Source organism: Hibiscus syriacus, unplaced genomic scaffold, assembly GCF_006381635.1.
Source record: "Hibiscus syriacus cultivar Baekdansim isolate YM2019G1 unplaced genomic scaffold, ASM638163v2 tig00110387_pilon, whole genome shotgun sequence".
NCBI lineage: Eukaryota > Viridiplantae > Streptophyta > Magnoliopsida > Malvales > Malvaceae > Hibiscus > Hibiscus syriacus.
The window spans coordinates 6,944,869-6,963,199 of NW_024062717.1; the positions used below are offsets into that span (position 1 = coordinate 6,944,869).

The 18,331-nt window shown below is 38.9% G+C and overlaps 2 protein-coding genes across 2 annotated transcripts; one reads left to right on the forward strand and one right to left on the reverse strand.

Moving 5' to 3' along the window:
- Positions 1-10,614: 10,614 nt before the first annotated feature.
- Positions 10,615-15,281, forward strand: LOC120122517 (calcium-dependent protein kinase 28-like). The gene is made up of 12 exons (XM_039141654.1): positions 10,615-11,154; positions 12,129-12,259; positions 12,409-12,450; positions 12,597-12,708; positions 12,805-12,883; positions 13,055-13,224; positions 13,515-13,641; positions 13,822-13,937; positions 14,061-14,168; positions 14,252-14,314; positions 14,434-14,607; positions 14,827-15,281. The coding sequence occupies exons 1-12, from the start codon at positions 10,759-10,761 to the stop codon at positions 14,986-14,988; spliced, it is 1,680 nt and encodes a 559-aa protein (XP_038997585.1). The 5' UTR covers positions 10,615-10,758; the 3' UTR covers positions 14,989-15,281.
- A 598-nt stretch (positions 15,282-15,879) lies between these two features.
- Positions 15,880-18,128, reverse strand: LOC120122659 (transcription factor bHLH121-like). Its single transcript, XM_039141777.1, has 4 exons — positions 17,933-18,128; positions 17,640-17,761; positions 16,302-16,900; positions 15,880-16,222 (listed from the first exon to the last, which is right to left on the reverse strand). Exons 1-4 carry the CDS (start codon positions 17,968-17,970, stop codon positions 16,076-16,078), a joined length of 906 nt encoding a protein of 301 aa, XP_038997708.1. The 5' UTR covers positions 17,971-18,128; the 3' UTR covers positions 15,880-16,075.
- Between the last annotated feature and the right edge of the window lie 203 nt (positions 18,129-18,331).

Below are 18,331 nucleotides of genomic sequence, written 5' to 3' on the forward strand. Positions count from 1 at the left end.
TTCATAGGGTGCCATACGAATACTGGTCTGATAACTGTTATTGTAAGCAAATTCAGCCAACGGCAAAAAGTTCTCCCAACTACCATGAAAATCGATTACGCAACCCCGCAACATATCCTCCAGAATCTGAATTACTCTCTCAGATTGACCATCAGTTTGTGGATGAAAGGATGTACTATAATCCAATCTTGTTCCCAAAGCCGTATGTAACGCCTTCCAAAATCTCGAAGTAAATCTCGGATCTCGATCAGAAATAATAGACAATGGAACACCATGCAATCTGACAATCTCTGAAATATACAATATTGCCAGCTTATCCAAAGTATAATTTACTCGCACAGGAATGAAGTGAGCTGACTTTGTAAGTCTGTCAACAATCACCCAAACTGAATCTTTTTTCAAAGGAGTCATAGGCAAGCCAGTAACAAAATCCATAGTAATACGCTCCCATTTCCATTCAGGAATCTTGATAGGTTGTAACAAACCTGATGGATGTTGATGTTCTGCCTTAACTTGTTGACAAGTCAAACACCTAGCCACAAAGTCAGATATGTCTTTCTTCATACCAGTCCAATAATACCTCTCTCTCAAATTCCGGTACATCTTATCTCCTCCGGGGTGCATAGCATATGGACTACTATGAGCCTCAGTAAGGATAGTCTGCCTCAATTCAGCGTCATCAGGCACACAATATCTACCTTTAAAGCATAAAACTTCATCCTGATCAATTGCGTAATCTGTGTTTGTCCCCTGCTCTACTTGCTCAAAGATGGAAAGCAAGGAGCTATCAAGGGGCTGCTTAGCTTTGATCTCATCAACCAAGGTCGGCTTAACTTGCAATTCTGCTAACAAAGTGCCATCGTCATATAAATTCATCTTGGCCATTAAAGACCTCAACTCCGATACCGTCTTTCGACTCAAAGCATCTGCTACAATGTTAGCTTTACCAGGGTGGTAATCAATCACGCAATCATAATCCTTTAGAAGCTCTAACCAGCGACGCTGTCTCAAATTAAGTTCCTTCTGGGTCAGAAGATACTTTAAGCTCTTATGATCTGTGAAAATGTAACACTTCTCTCCATAAAGATAGTGTCTCCAAATCTTCAAGGCAAAAATTACTGCTGCCAGCTCTAAATCGTGAGTAGGATAATTACACTCATGCGGTCGCAGCTGACGGGATGCATAAGCCACCACCTTACTTTCCTGCATTAAAACACAACCAAGTCCTGAATGTGAAGCATCACTATACACTGTAAAATCCTTCCCGGACTGTGGTTGAATCAACACCGGTGCTTGAGTCAAAACCGCCTTTAATTTCTCAAAGCTCTCTTGTTGTGCCTCGCCCCAGTCAAACGACACATTCTTCCTTAACAACTTTGTCAAAGGAGAAGCAATGATCGAAAAGCCCTCAACAAAACGTCGATAATAACCAGCCAAGCCCAAGAAACTGCGGATTTCAGATACGTTCTTAGGTCGTTTCCAATTCATAATAGCCTCTATCTTGCTGGGATCAACCTGAACACCTCGCGCAGAAATAATATGCCCCAAAAATGACACTTCTTGAAGCCAAAACTCACACTTGCTTAGTTTGGCATATAGACGATGCTCTCTCAAAGTCCGCAGAACGATCTTCAAATGCTCGTCATGCTCTGCCTCAGTACGAGAATAGATTAGAATATCGTCAATGAAGACCACCACAAATTGATCCAAATATGGTCGGAACACCCGATTCATCAAATCCATAAAAGCTGCAGGAGCGTTCGTCAAACCAAAAGGCATCACTAAAAATTCATAATGACCATATCTAGTGCGAATGGCCGTTTTTGCAACATCAGATCCTTTAACTTTCAATTGATAATACCCCGAACGAAGATCAATTTTAGAGAATACAGTAGCTCCTCGCAATTGATCAAATAAGTCATCAATCCTGGGTAATGGGTATTTATTCTTGACCGTCATCTTGTTCAATTTCCGATAGTCAATACATAATCTTAGCGACCCATCCTTCTTTTTCACGAATAGAACTGGAGCTCCCCATGGTGAAGTACTATGTCGGATAAATCCTCGATCGAATAATTCTTGCAATTGGACTTTCAACTCCTTAAGTTCCTTTGGAGCCATACGATAAGGTGCCATAGAAATAGGTGAAGATCCTGGATAAGTCTCAATCTCGAACTCTACCTCTCTATCAGGAGGTAACCCAGGCAACTCCTCCGGAAAAACATCAGGAAACTCGCTAACTGTACGAATCTCCTCGATCGTGGACAATGCACCTTTGGTGTTCAAAATACAAGCAATGAAGGTCTCATATCCCTTTCGGATCATACGATCAATTTCCATCGCTGAAACTATATTGGAGAGATAGCCACGCCGTTCCCCAATTAACACAACAGCCCGACCATCTGAAGTCTTCAGAGTAGCCCGCTTGTATTCGCAATCCAGCTTTACCTTGTGTTTATTCAACCAATCCATTCCAAGAATTAGATCAAACTCCTCTAGAGGAAGCTCCATAAGATCAGCGAGAAAAATTTCTCCCTGAACCTCGAGAGGGCAACACCGAAATACTTTATTCACTAATACTGCTTGTCCTACTGGACTCGTAACTGTAACAGTATTTTCAGTGTTCTCTATCGGAATCTGAAGGTTTCGAGATACTGAGCTCGATACATAGGAGTGAGTGGAGCCATTGTCCAGTAATGCAAAGTATGGGATAGAATAAATAGTAAATGTACCTGCAATAACCTCAGGCTCATCTCTGTCATCACGACGTCTAGTTGCATAAACCAAAGCTGGCTGTCTAGCCTCAGAAGCTGTTGGCCCTCTATTTTGCTGAGGTCGGGCTCTACTGTCTGTCCTGGACGCTGATCCTCGAGTCTTTCCTTGACTACGATCTCTAATTGGGGTCTGTACTGTAGTCTGCGAACGCACAGGAGTTTGGGTAGTGGTCTGCTCAAACGAAACTAACTGAGGACAATCTCTCCGATAATGACCACTAGATCCACACTGATAGCAAAGACCCATCTTCTTACGACACTCTCCTGAGTGTTGTTTACCACAATACTCACAAAGGGGCCCATTATAATACGACGAGGAACCTCCTCGACTGACAGCTAAAGGTGAGGATGCTGCAGGCCTGAAACGTGTATTGCTTCTCTGAGGAGCTGAAGTACGAGTCCTCTTTCCGGACTGTGCTGATGACTCCATCGGGCCTGAAAATTTCTTAGATCGATCTTGATCAACACGCTCTCTACCAGAAGCTAAAAACTCCACCTCTTCCGCATCTTTGGCTCTGCCCACCAGCACATCAAATATCTCATCCTGATGGGTTACAACTTGCCTACGCAGCTCGTATCTGAGTCCAAGGGCAAATTTACGACATCGATCTCTCTCCGTCGGTACCATACTGAATCCATACTTCAGCAATTTCAGGAACTCGATCTCATATTCAGAAACAGTCATGTCTCCCTGAGCCAGGTCTTGAAACTGTTGTCGTCTCTGAGCTAAGTAGCGCTCTCCCAGAAAACGGCTCCGAAAGCGATCCTTAAAGAAATTCCAGGTCAAACGATCGGTAGGAACACTACTGGTCACTGACTCCCACCAAGTGTAGGCATTGCCATCTAACATCGCCACAGCACCCTGATATCTCTTAATTGAGTCCAAACCCAACTGATCCATGCGTCTCTCTGTATCCTGGAGCCAATCCTCAGCTTCAGTAGGAGCTCCACCTATCTGTCCCCCAAAAGTTCTAACTCCATTGGCAATCAAAGTCTGCGAAATAGGAACCTCAGATACAACACCAGCAGCTCTGACTGCTCCCTGTATCAACTGCAGAAATTGTCTACCAAAAGTCTCATCCAAAGCAACTCCGGTAGATTCTGACTCAATATCTGTCGCTCCTATGATCGGTGTAGTCATGCCAATACCATCGGTAGGAGGCAGATTCGTTGGGGTCGTAGGAGCAGGATCACCTATCGGAGGTGGGGGATCTACTCGTATCTCATCGATCGGATCTGCAAATCTAGCCACTCGACCTCGTCCACGGCTAGTTCGACGACCACGTCTAGCACTCATTTTGATGGATCTCAAGTTTACTACAGAAGATAAAACTTAGGGTTAGATAAGCACTTGGAGTCTCAAACATAGTTAAAATCTTAATAACTTTGTGACATGGCCTTAGTAACTCGTTTTGTAAAATATTTCAAAACCGTATTTTCAATGTGGACTCATACACAGTCCGAGGGTTAAAAACCAAAAGCTCTGATACCAATAAATGTAACCCCCTAGACCCGGCCTATGCGTTTCGACTAAGTCTAGTGGATCACATTATAATTATTAAAGACATTTTTCGCAACCGTTATTCCATCAATATAAAATCACATTATAAAAACATGAAATTATAAACAATTTATACTATCAAAAACCAACTCGTAAATATAGTACAAATAAATAATAATTTAATTTAAAAACATGTCTTCAAATTCAAAATCACAATAAACCGAGCAGTAGTAGCAAAAGTGTTATCATTATAAAATCCGATATTTTAAAATAAGGTCCATGTCACCAAAATAAAGTAAACTTGCCAGATAAAAACATTACAATCTGATTTACTTCAAGAGATATGTTGATCCTCCAAGTGCTCGAACCAAGGTATCTACCCAACAGTATCTGAAAGGGGAAAACATTTTCAAAAGGTGAGCTAGGCTCAGTGTGTCCCAACATTTCCATAAAATCACAATAGGTACAAATCATAGTCCAGAAATCTCACAAATTCGTAACAGAGTTTAATTTTTTTGAAAATCATAGTTTAAACCCTTTTCTGGTACACCATCAGTAGTTCCCAAAATTATTTTCCATATAGCTTACTTTATGCACATAGCAAAAAAGAAAGCCGACTTAAGGATAGGCTCTGAAGCTTGTATCCTTAAGCCCAAGTCAATAAGTCCATATAGCTTACCCTAAGCACACAGCAAAGGAAAGCCGACCTAATGAAACATCTTGGGGCCCTCAAGAGTCACATTAGGCCCAATTAGCTTGATCAGAGCTATTCCATCGTATTTCAATTCCAAAATTCAATTGCACCGTGACATAAATTCCATAAATCCAAAAACATGGTAATCATATACCATTTCAAAACAAAAATTAGATAGCAGCCATATTCCATAAATTGTCACATTAAATTGGTGCATCCATAAAACAATAGCCAATGAATTCGGTGTACCACATATTAAAACCAATAAAACAGTTCAATAATAAGTAGGGAACACACCTCGACAATAGATTCAAATAACAAATCTACTGATTGCTGGTTTCACCACGCTCTGCTACAGTTTTCGAACGGGTAAATACTGGCACACGTGGTTTAACTGATCTAGAAGAGCTGGGTCGAGCTGTCGAACGATCCGGAGAGTCTCTTGTACCTTCAAACAATAATATTTATCAGTCTCAAATCCTATTTAATTGTTCAAAGCTAAACTTCTTAAGTATATACGCATTTTTCGGGTTTGACTATCAATTTGAGGTATTTCGAGTCTGAATTTGGCCAAACGGATTACGGAATCGGAATCAGGACGTCGAAAAACATAAAGTATGACTTTTTGAAAATTCAAATTCTTGGTCAAAGTCAAAGTCAACCAATTTGACCGTAGATTTGGAGACCTTCGGATTCGAATTTGACAAAACAGACCACGGAAACGGATTCGGCACGTCGAAAACTATCAGGATAGGTATACTCGGAAAAGATTAACGGTCGTTTAATGCTCGGTCAAAGCCATTTTAAGTTTTGGTCAAAGAAAGTCAACGGTCAACGGTCAACGGTCAACGGTCAACGGTCGGGTCGGGTCGGGTCAACGGTCGGGTCGGGTCGGGTCAACGGTCGGGTCGGGTCAGACCGGTCAAACCGAGTCAGACCGGTCAAACCGGTTCGAACCGGTTGAAACCGGTCAAACCGGTCAGAACCGGTTGAAAACCCGGTTTCCAGCAGCCACTCGCCCTGCGGCGGCGCGTGTGGCGCGTGAGGCGTCCTCCGGGGCCCTAAAAATCCCAGAAAAATTTCTAAAAATTATTTTGAGCGATTTCAAGATACTTACAACGATCGGTTCAAATTTTTGAACGGCGGAGAGCTCGATTTCAAATCGGCCGAATCTTTGACTGCACCACCTCCTCACGCGCCGCCGTCTACGGCGGACAAGGTTGACACCGGTGAACTCGGAACGGCACAAGGAACACGATGGTGCGGGAGGTGTCGTAAACGGAGCAACGATCAGCGGTGAATTTAAGATTTCCTCGGCGATAGAGCTAACAAAACCGTCGCTACTTTGACTGGAAATTCCCGACGTTTGGCCGCGTTTCGCTTCAATTAATTTGAAGGGTTTGTTCCTCGCTCGATGATGAACACAACGGTGGGTTTAAAACGATGATCGGAATTTGGACGGCGTCGGAATCGGAGTTGGAAACTGCGTATGGGAAAGGAAAATTGGAAGCCTTTTGGTTCTGAAAATCAGAACCATATGCACGCTTATAATCAAAGCTGCCGACAGTTTTAGGGTAAATTCAAGGCTTGGTCCTTGGATTTTCTTCACTTCTAAAATGGCCTATAAACTCTCATAAATTTTGATTTAGTCACCAACAATTTACCAATTTTCACAATTAACCTCTAAAATTTCAATTAAATATTATTTTGAAAATCGGGTTGTTACATAAATTCTCTTCAAAAGCTATTCCTGCTGTGTTCTTAGGTTACTCTGTTACTCAAAAAGGTTACATTCTCTTTAATCTTGACTTAAAAACCTTTTTTGTTAACCGATATGTCATCTTTCATGAAGATGTTTTTCCATTTAAATTTGCTTCCTCCAATCAGTCTTTTTTTCCTCTTCATCCTGATATACTTGACTCTGATTTTTTGCAACTCTCATTTCCTTCCTCACTTAACCAAACTCCTTCCTCATATTCTGTTTTGCCTTCAGCCTCTTCAGAAATCCCTACTAATCCTTCTTCAACTAATTCAGAGGATTTTTCTAATGCTTCAACAGATGTAGTTCCCATTATTATTCCTCAAGCTTCTGTTCCTAACACTGAGACTACTAGAACATCTTCTATAATTTCTAAACCCCCATCTTGGTTACACGATTATGTTCATGCCTGCCAATATACTTCTCCCTCGGGTCAGTATCCCATATCTCACTATATTTCTTATTCTCATTTACCAAAACATACACAATCCTTTGTACTTTCTGTTTCTCATTTCCCTGAACCAAAAACTTTTCAAGAAGCCCAATCTGATCCTAGATGGATTAAGGCAATGCAAGAGGAAATTCATGCTCTTGAGTTAAATAAAACTTGGTCTCTTGTTCCCTTGCCCCCAGGAAAAGTATGCATTGTATGTAAATGGGTATTTCGCGTTAAGTTCAAAGCCTCTGGAGAAGTTGAGAGGTTCAAGGCAAGACTTGTGGCTAAGGGTTATAATCAACGAGAGGGAGTTGATTTTGTGGATACTTTTTCTCCTGTTGCTAAGCTTACCACAGTTCGTTTTGTTCTTGTACTTGCTGCCATTTTTGCTTGGCCTTTGTGGTAAATGGATGTTCACAATGCTTTCTTGCAAGGTGATTTACTTGAGGAAGTTTACATGGAGTTGCCTCAAGGTTTTTGTAGTCAGGGGGAGAATGTTGTGTGTAGACTACAAAAGTCTCTCTATGGCTTAAAGCAAGCCTCGAGACAATGGAATGCCAAGCTCACAGAAGCCCTTATTTCAGCAGGATATAGTCAAAGAAAACATGACTATTCTATGTTTACTAAGAGACAAGGGGATTGTATAGCAGTACTTCTTGTTTATGTTGATTATCTGCTAATCACAGGAAATGATGCTAAGATGATTTCAGAGTTGAAAGGGGTGCTGCATAAGCACTTCAAGATGAAATACTTGGGAGAACTGAAGTATTTTCTGGGTTTAGAAGTTTTGAGAACAAAAGAATGGATATTATTAAATCAGAGGAAGTATGCCCTTGAGCTTATTCAAGATGCAGGGTTAGGGGGTGCAAAACCTACTGTAACGCCCTTAGAACAGAATACTAAGCTCACTACAGTGGAATATGATTATTCCCTGCAACAAGAGAACAAAGGTGAGGATTGTTTGACTGACAAATCAAAATTTCAAAGGTTAATTGGCAGGCTGCTTTATTTGATACATACAAGGCATGACATAGCTTTTTCAGTTCAACATCTTAGCCAGTTCATGCATCATCCGAAGAAAGAACACATGGAGGCAGCTCTTAGAGTGAGAAGGTATATAAAGAATAATCTTGGGTTGGGGATTTTCTTGAAAGCTTCAAGTAGTTGTCAGCTGGTGGCTAGTTGTGATTCGGATTGGGCAACATGTCCAATGACAAGGAAGTCAGTGACAGGTTTCTGTGTAAAGCTAGGTGATTCGCTAGTTTCATGGAAATCAAAGAAACAAAGTACCATAGCGAGATCTTCAGCAGAAGCTGAGTACAGAAGTATGGCAATAACAACTTCAGAACTAATCTGGTTGCAAGGTTTGTTAAAGGAGCTTGGTGCCAACAATATTCAACCAGCAAAGATCTTCAGTGATAGCAAAACAGCCTTACAAATTGCAGCAAATCCTGTATTTCATGAGAGAACAAAGCGTATCGAGATAGATTGCCATTTCATAAGAGAAAAAATTCAGCAAGGCTTAGTTCAAACAGAATTTGTACCAACTGCAGAGCAACAAGCAGATATTCTGACAAAGGCTCTTGGTGTTGCACAACATAAGTATCTCTTATCCAAGTTGGGAGTTGAAGATGTATTTCACTTCCCAACTTGAGGGGGAGTGTAAAGAATAAAAGGTTGTTAGGGATGTTAGAAATCAGTTAGGGAAGTTAAAAATTGTTAGAGGATTAGTTAGGCAGTTTACCTCTGTTGTAAATGCTATATAAGTGATGTAAATGAGATAAATTAATATATTGAGGCATTTCCAGTAATTCCCTTGCTTTAACAGATTATGACAATATGACGTGAGAAGAGACAAGACCACACTATGCTTAGCTACAGTTTTTTTTACATGAAACAATCTAAAACAGTAACACTTAACGGTAAAACTACCTTTAATGTTCTTACAAATAGTTATTTCATCTATAATTTTCTTGGATTATTTTAGTCTTTAGCGTTTTAACTTTTAATCAAAATAAATAACGTTAGATAAAAATCGTTAATTGATTAATAATCACCACACATTTTTTTTTTAGAACCAAACGGCTAACACCGCACATTTATTCAGTTCCTAGGTTTCTCGATGATCATCTTTTCCGTGATCGATTAATTCTATCCGACTTTCAAGCACCATTCACGAACATATATCGGTGTTATTGAACTCGTGAATCAAACACGAAGCAGCATTTCAAGATTCCATGTTGCAGAGATCTGGACTGGCTAGAGAGTTGTTTGAGAAACCACCTTGGCTGCCTCCATTGACAAGTAAACTCCAACAACCGCAGCTCTTCTTATCTTGGCTGTTTTCCACATGGCTGCCTTAATTACATATTCTCCATGGATTGACACTGTAACTACCAAATCTTGTCCTTGCTTCATGGTAGATTATGCAATTTTTAGTTATGTTTAGTTGAGATTTTGTTTTTGTTTTTGCAGTCGGAGGTTTTTATTGAGAATTCAACGTACAAAACCAATACCATAGTAGTATCTTAAGAAACCAAAAACTCCCATACAGAGAATTGAAATACCACTCAACAGTAAAAACCAGACACAAACCTGCTCAACGAATTACGCCAAGACGTTCCAGACACAAGACACTGATCCTTCATTAAACCATGTTTTCCCTAATTATTTTAGATGGATCCATGAAGATTTACGTCCCTGGAAAACCTCGGGGATCACCAGGGACATGTTGGAAAGAGCTAAAGGAACATCAACGTTTCAACTCAATATATACCAGAAGAGAACGAGACACTCCGGTCGGCTATACCGGATCGGATAGATGTGACCAACTACGGAAAAGAAGAACATGGAAAAGCCTAGGGACGAGCAGGTTGTGCGGCGTTAGTGGTGGGAAAACTTGGGTTTCAGCGTAGGTGAAAAACATATTAAGAAAAGAGTAAATTAAAAATTTGTTCTTAAATGACTTTGGGTTAAAAAATTCCAAAATTAATATTTTATTAAAAAATAATGATTAAAATAAAAATTAATTTTTTTATTAATATATCACATCATCAAACTAACTACAAAACTTAATAAAATGACAAGTGACTAAAATTTAATATTTTTAAATTTAATGAGTAAAAGTGTACAAATATAAAAAGTAAATAACCATTATAATATTTTAACCTTTTAAAAGTTAAATTTTTATGTCTTTTGTAAAAGAACTCCGAATACAAATATAAAGTTTTATTTTTTTTAAATATATTTAAAATAAATATAAGATAATATTTATTTAAAAATAAATTTTATTTTTTTTATCACTAAATTCGTACAAAGTTTATTTTGGTATCGATTCAACTTAATGTTTTGGTATAGGATAATAAATAACAGAAGAAGAAAAAGTCTATTTTGACCGATGGCAATACATTCATCATCCCTCTCTTTCTTCCCTTCTTCCTCCCTACTTTCGCCTTTCCCTTCCTTTCTTCTTCCTTGTGGAGCATACCGAAGTTCCCTCCTACCTATTTATTTCATTTTCCCTTTTCATATGGAATTCTGTCTCTAAATCTTATTCCTTTTATATCTTCTTCTTTCTTCTTCGTTCTTACAACCATGGGTGTCTGTCTCTCCACTACCAAAGTCAGTGGTTCAAGCAGCAACTCCACCTCCCATCACCGCAAAGAACAACGACCCTCCGTTGCAGAAACAAAGATCAATGCGGAAAAAGGTTCTCTGAAGCCAAATAATGGAAAGGGTCATCATCATCAGCAGCAACAGCAACAGGTGAAGAGTTCTGTGCCTAAAAAAAACAGACAAAAACCAGGTACGAGGAAACAAGGTGGGATCATCCCATGCGGCAAGCGTACGGATTTTGGGTACCATAAGGATTTTGATAAGCGTTACACGATTGGGAAATTGTTGGGACATGGGCAATTCGGTTACACCTATGTTGCCATAGACAAGGAGAATGGGGATCGTGTTGCCGTTAAGAAAATTGATAAAAATAAGGTAATTTTTAAGTGTATCTTTATCATCCTTTGCTTGATTGTGCTTCTGGGATCACGGGGTTAGTTATTTAATTCACCTTTTCTTTTCCTTGTATCCTTTTCTGTCCAATTCAAGGGGGATTTTTTAAAGGGTGTAATTTTTTTAGTGCTATTTTGGATTAAAGTTGTTTATAATGGAGGGGGTGAAGGAATGTTGGCTTGTACTTTGAATTCCTTATTGATAATATATAATTTGCTGTCTTGGATATGAAGCATGGGTATGGGGATCTTTCTCTTTGCTGTTTTGTAATCTAATGATTGGAGAAATCGTTTTCCCCCTTTTTGTTGCTCTTAGTATAGAAGCATCATCGCCTTAACCATGGCAAACTTAAGTGGGAATTGGCGATAACCTCCTGTGATGATCTTGGATCTATTATTTCTTCGGCTTGACAGTATTATTACAGTTTTAAGACCTCGGTATGGAAAAATTGTATAATTGCAAATTTGTGACTGCAAATTTTCTATAATTGAATTTGATTGTCAGCATGATTGAAACTAACATCCTCTAATCTGCATGTCTTCTGTACTACTAACTGTCACTCAATAGGATAGATGCAGAGTGAGGATATTTTGTAGAAGATCATGTAGTCACACTAAACTATTCTAAATTTGATGAGTGTGATTTCTCTTTTGCTGTGCTTTTCTGGTGAGGTGTTGCTTTCTTTTCATTTTTCATCTCAAGATGCTTATTTCTGTAACAAATGGTTACGAGTAGTAACTGTTGGCAGTTTTCATCTCTTTGGTGTCTGCTAAGCTTTCTAGCTTAGTAAACTTTTTGCTTTCCTTGTCTTGCAAAATATTGCCTTTAACATAGATGCATAATGCATGAAGTTTAAATGTTTGGCTTGTAAAATAATGTAGATGCATGGGATTCTATTCTTTTCCATCCTGAAGTGAGACTTCTTTTCTTATTTGAAGTTCCTGGTTTGGGTGCAGATGATTCTTCCAATTGCTGTTGAGGATGTCAAGCGAGAGGTCAAAATATTGGAAGCGCTGAAAGGCCACGAGAATATGGTTCAATTTTATAACGCATTTGAGGATGATTCCTATGTGTACATTGTTATGGAGTAAGTCCTATAATTTATCTTCTTTCTGGTCGCTCATTCAGTTCTGATTTTCTTTGCGTTATCTCCTTTTTCTCGTCTTCTGATGCTCAGTTCTGCACCAAATAGTTACAAACCTGACTCTGTTGTGTGTTGGTGTCGTATCATTCTAGATTATGTGAGGGTGGAGAATTGCTGGACAGGATTTTAGCAAAGTAAGGATGTTTAGTTATTTTTAAGAGCTGTTACTTCTCAAAAATTTGTATTTATTGTCCAAATATAGTAGTCAGTACTTCCTTTCCCTTGATGTTTTTAATAGTGTAACAACCAGTAGTAACTTATGCTTACCATCTTCTATCAGAAAATACAGCCGTTATAGTGAAAAAGATGCTGCAGTAGTTGTACGTCAGATGCTCAAAGTTGCGGCTGAGTGTCATTTGCGTGGCCTGGTGCACCGTGACATGAAACCTGAGGTATGCTCAAGTACTTTAACATGGTTTACTTGTAAACTTTCCTTTAGGAAGTTATGCTGCTTGCTTATGGTTTCCTTTTTTTTTTCCTGCCTGTAGAATTTCCTTTTCAAGTCAACCAGAGACGACTCACCTCTGAAGGCCACAGATTTTGGTTTGTCAGACTTTATCAGACCTGGTGAGTAGCATTTGCTTAATTTATGGTTTTTTAAAATGATCAGGCGCCGTCATCAATCTATTTCATGTTATGGTTTTTGCAACTCTTGTCATTGTGCTTAGTTTCTGTTTAACTTGCTAATGTTATAATCCTCACCCAAGCAATACAATCCTAAAGTACGACTAAATGCAGGGAAGAGGTTTCGAGATATTGTTGGTAGTGCTTATTATGTTGCTCCTGAAGTACTAAAAAGAAGGTCAGGGCCTGAATCAGATGTATGGAGTATCGGTGTAATTACCTACATTTTGCTCTGTGGGAAGCGTCCCTTTTGGGATAAGACTGAGGATGGTATATTTAAGGAGGTGTAGTACATTTCCATATCATGGACCTTGATTTTCCCCCCTTCATTATGGGTTTAGTCATTTTATTTTATTATCATCAGATATAGACAGAATATTACATTGGTGCTATGCATGTTTCTGCACTTTATTTAACCCTTTATGCTCTAGTTTTTGGCTGTCTTCTATTTCCATGAATAATAATCTTTTTCCTATAAAATTCACTTGGTAATGTCCTAAGATGTGTTTTATTATTTTGTTTTATAATGTGTTTATTTTCTGGAACATTTATATGCAACTGTCAATCACTGCAGGTTTTGAAAAACAAGCCTGATTTTCGTCGTAAACCATGGCCAACAATTAGCAATGGTGCTAAAGACTTTTTGAAGAAAATATTGGTGAAGGATCCTCGGGCTAGACTGACAGCAGCACAGGCCCTATGTATGTTGCATCGTCCCTTAGTAAATTATTGCTTTTTCCGTTTTTCTTTTTCTCTGGCTCCAATGAAGTGAATATTACATGCCAATTTTGCTATTACCCACTTGAGTAATTCTTCTGTCGCTTTATGATTTCATCCTCCTATTTATTTCTAGAATATCTGATTGGTTTCAACTTCTGCAGCACACCCATGGGTTAGGGAAGGAGGAAATGCATCTGATATTCCCGTTGATATATCTGTTTTGAGCAACCTTCGGCAATTTGTGAAGTATAGTCGATTGAAGCAGTTTGCTCTGAGGGTAAACATAGAATTTCTTCCTCTTGAAACATTACTGGATTATTTTATCGTTATAGGCTTAAGAGGCTACTGTTCCCTCCTTTCATTGTTCACCTCTTTATATATAATGATTATTATCCTGTAGGCATTGGCTAGCACACTTAATGAAGAGGAGATAGCCGATCTTCGGGATCAATTTGATGCAATTGATGTGGATAAGAATGGTTCTATTAGTCTTGAAGAAATGAGACAGGTGAACATTTCTATTATGCCTAAATTCTATTAGATTGTAGAAAGCATTTTTTTTTGGCCTAATTAGGATGGGTATTGGTGCAGGCCCTTGCTAAAGATGTTCCTTGGAAGCTAAAAGAACCACGAGTGCTTGAGATTCTTCAAGCGGTGAGTTACAGTTTCCCTTTTCTCCATCTAATTTCTTGCATTTTTGGTTCCTTCTCCCTCATAAATATTATTTCCTTTTAGTGGTTTGATTGTTGTACACTATTTTTTTTTCATTTCAGATCGATAGCAACACAGATGGACTTGTTGATTTCACCGAGTTTGTTGCAGCAGCATTACATGTGAATCAAATGGAAGAACATGATTCTGATAAGTGGCAGCTGCGGTCACAAGCTGCATTTGAGAAATTTGATGTAGATAGAGATGGTTTTATAACTCCAGAGGAACTAAGGCTGGTAAGGGTTCTTTTTTTGGTGTTGATCATTTTTCCTTTTCTGAAAATGCTGTTAATTCCGCTACGATTGTCAACATTATTCTGCAATTCAATCTAGTCCTGATGTTTGGGAACAGACTTTATTGCTTGTAAAAAGTGTTCTTTATCTAAACATTTTATGAAGATTGTTACCGGCATAATAGTTATGTTCCCCTGCTCACGTTGTGTTTTTTTTTGGTAGCATACGGGCTTAAGAGGTTCCATTTATCCTTTGCTTGAGGAGGCTGACATTGATAAAGATGGAAAAATAAGCCTTTCAGAATTCCGACGACTTTTACGAACCGCAAGCATGGGTTCATGTAATGTATCTAGTCCATCTTGCAGGAACACTCGGAAGTTGTAGATTAAACATGAAAAGAGAAGAAAAACAGACCCTATTTTTTCGGATTGTGCTCACCAGTCTACCGGTCTCCATCAATACTTCTAGGGACCCTTTTTACTAGAATCTCGTTTGATGGCATCTGCTGAAAGGTATTGGATATAAGAGTGTTGATGTTAGGCTCTGGTTGTGGGATAGCTCCAGGTTATGGTCATTCTATGTACGTCTCTTTTTTGTTGGGGTATTTCTTGTTTTGCCCTCCTAATTTGTAACATGTGACTAAATAAATTATCGATGAAAATATGGTTCACCGGAAATGAAGTGACAGCTCCTCCTATACTAACATAATTTAACAATCCAACCGACGTTGGCGTGGGGCAGTGTTTGATTAGTTTTCCTTCTATATTAGGTGAGATGCCCATTTGATACTGAGCTACCTGATTGGTTTGACTTAACTGCTTGAAAGATACCAAGTACCTGCTTCAGCAGCTCAAAGTCAAGTTGCCGCTGGCAAGTGCACCTTATTGCTGCTTCATTCATTCAACTTGTCCAATGGAAACAAAAAATAAAAACGGGAAAAGATGGATAATATATGACCGCCAACAGGGAAGTAATTTTTACTGCAATAATTGCAGTGTTGAAAGCGAACAAGTCTTTAATTGGCACTCGTCCACAACGACAGGTGGGACTTCCCATAGCTAAAAGTTCTTCGTACAGTAAATTTTCGAAGAAAACTTGGTCCGAGGAGAAGAAAATAACTTACAAACATGGATTTTGCAGCAAAATCTCCACCAATTGACAACAATTCCTTCATGACCAGGAGAAAAATAAGGATTTCTCTTAGATGATATTGACCGTCAGCTGGTATGAATAAAATAAATTTACAATGCCTATACGCCTAGATGATGCCACTGATGGTTTAAGACAAGTTAAAAGCATCTGTCAAGTAAAATCTATGAGGAGAAATAAATACGAGTTTCTGTTTTCAAGTCATAGCATGTGCCACAAGAGTCTTGGCAACAAGCAGAAAATACACGTTTTAAGCTGAAATCAGGGTGTTAAGATTAAGGGGGTGTCACGTTAAAGACATGTTAGCATGGGATGCTAATATTCACTTGGACTTTGAAACATCATCCACACTGTTAGAGGAGCTGTCATGAAGATCTCGAGACGAAGAGTAATGGCTCAACGAGCTACTGCTCACCATACTTCTGTCCTTTTGTGTTCCCTTGCCTTCCTTTTTTCCGGCAGACAAATCCTGCATATGACATTCAGTTACATTATTTTCAGCACCCCACACATTATAACATGGGTTTATATGATGATGATAAAATAACCTCATTTTTCGATGATCCGGGTATTTTCAGTTCAAGTTCTGTCGCCACGTTGTTGGAGTCATCACATCTATCTCTATTACTTCCTCTTTGGTAATCCTCCAATTTGCTTTCTGAATCCTTTTTGCTAGAAGTGTGGGAAGCATATGTACATTGGGATGATGGCTGTTCAACTGGAGGACTGCTGGTGGTTGAATATGGCATGAGTGTTGAGCAGGGATTGGCAATAACACCGGAATTATGATTTCCGAAAAATGGATATGGTTGCAATAAGGGGTGGTGCATTGCAATTGGGCCCCTAGCAACAGGCAGAGGTACTGGATATGGATAAGGTGGAGCCATGACACCTGAAGGATCAATACCAGTCCATGGGAACATGACCATACGTCTCTGCTGATACTGAACAGTTAGGTTTTCAATATCGGTTTTTAGAGAAGCCTTTTCTTCTCTCAGCTCATTCTTCTCCTGTGACAGCTCGCGCGATTCTTCATTTAGTGACGAACTCTCAGCCTTTAGTCTGTTGACTTCTGCAGTTAAATCCTTAAGCATTTGGGTCGTGTCTGCAAGTATGGTTGCTTTATCATTCTTAGGCCTATCCGGGTCTGCATTACCGGAAAAAATGCATTAGGAACAAGCAGGATCAGAAAATTCAAGGTTCAATTCAAGCTAACAGAACAACTTCATGGAAAGCTAGCTTAAATACATCAATCCAGTTATAATGAAGCCAAAGTTTTCAAACAAAGATGGAGTATACATTATTTTAGATCTGAGGAAAAACGAAACAGAAGCTGCAATCAAGGTCCCAACTCACTGTGTTAAATGTTTCTAGTAAAAGCCATCCTTATGCCACTAAATATATAAAATCCAATAAGAAAAATTGGAAAAGCATCTCAGAGTTTAGGCATCAGGAAGAAACGAGGGGCATTCCTTCACTTCCCGATTTGTTTGCTGCCGTATGCAATACTTTTAAGCTATGTGCTCAAAACATGAAACAAATTACATGAAATTTACCAGAAGCTTCAAGTTAGCCGAGTTAAGTAGATATCCCAAACTCGACCTTGAACTGATTTCATACACACAACGATATATAATAATTGAATACATCAGATGAGCATCAACAATCAAATGGCAATGCAATGGTTCAGTTGTTACTCTGCCAACGTAATGAAGACCTCTTAGCTACCGGAAAGGCCGAGTTTTCCGAGTTCAATAGTGTCTACACTAACTCAATGAAGACCTCTTAGAAACTGTAAAGGCTGAGTTTTCCTAGGAACATATACAAATCCAATGCCATATGATTAATTATCAGCAATAAACAATCAATTAATCGTCGTAAGTTACCAAGCGTGTTTCCCAACTCAAGAAACTGCTCATTCAATTTGTCCCTCCTCAGTTTTTCACGGTCTGCCTTCTGAACTTTTCTTGCAGCTACTGGATCCTTAATTTCCATCTCTAGCTTTTCTCTGCAAAAAAAAAAAAAACAAACAAACAAACAAACAATAATCAAGGAATATCAACCGATAATACATTCCTTTTAATCAACAATAAAGTAATAATCATTACGAATGAAAATTAAACTACGTCATAAACATGAAACGGCATAAGTGCAACAAAACAATAGTAAAAATAAAAACCTGGGTTCAGAGTGTGAAGTGCTCAAATCTGCTGCCATGGCCTTAGAGAAATCGCTGGGGTTCCATTGCTGGCTTTTCCACGGAAATATTTGCACACACGAGAAGCTATAAATCAAATTAGGGTTTCATACTTGATTCTTAAGATCGAAGCTGATGATCCAAAATTAATTTTTTCTTTCTTTCTTTTCTTCCTGTTATCCGAGGAACTTAGAATTTCTGATAAAGAAATCGTAAATATGGCACAAAGTGGAAACCACGGCAGCACTAACTTGTGTTCTCCACGAACCTCGACCACGTGTCGAACTCGAACTTGTTCCTGGTCCTGTCTATTATTTATTTTAGGGTAAACTACATAAATGGTCCCTAAATTATAGAGTTTTATTTTTTTGAATCCCTCGA

Excerpts from the sequence above, each read along its gene's own strand:
- LOC120122517 (XM_039141654.1), top strand. The coding sequence starts at position 10,759 with ATGGGTGTCTGTCTCTCCACTACCAAAGTCAGTGGTTCAAGCAGCAAC. Across the intron at positions 12,260-12,408 it reads TATGTGTACATTGTTATGGA|ATTATGTGAGGGTGGAGAAT; the intron begins GTAAGTCCTATA and ends GTATCATTCTAG. Across the intron at positions 13,938-14,060 it reads TGAAGCAGTTTGCTCTGAGG|GCATTGGCTAGCACACTTAA; the intron begins GTAAACATAGAA and ends ATTATCCTGTAG.
- LOC120122659 (XM_039141777.1), bottom strand. The coding sequence starts at position 17,970 with ATGGCAGCAGATTTGAGCACTTCACACTCTGAACCCAG. Across the intron at positions 17,762-17,932 it reads ACTTCACACTCTGAACCCAG|AGAAAAGCTAGAGATGGAAA; the intron begins GTTTTTATTTTT and ends TTTTTTTTGCAG. Across the intron at positions 16,223-16,301 it reads CCGGATCATCGAAAAATGAG|GATTTGTCTGCCGGAAAAAA; the intron begins GTTATTTTATCA and ends TGTCATATGCAG.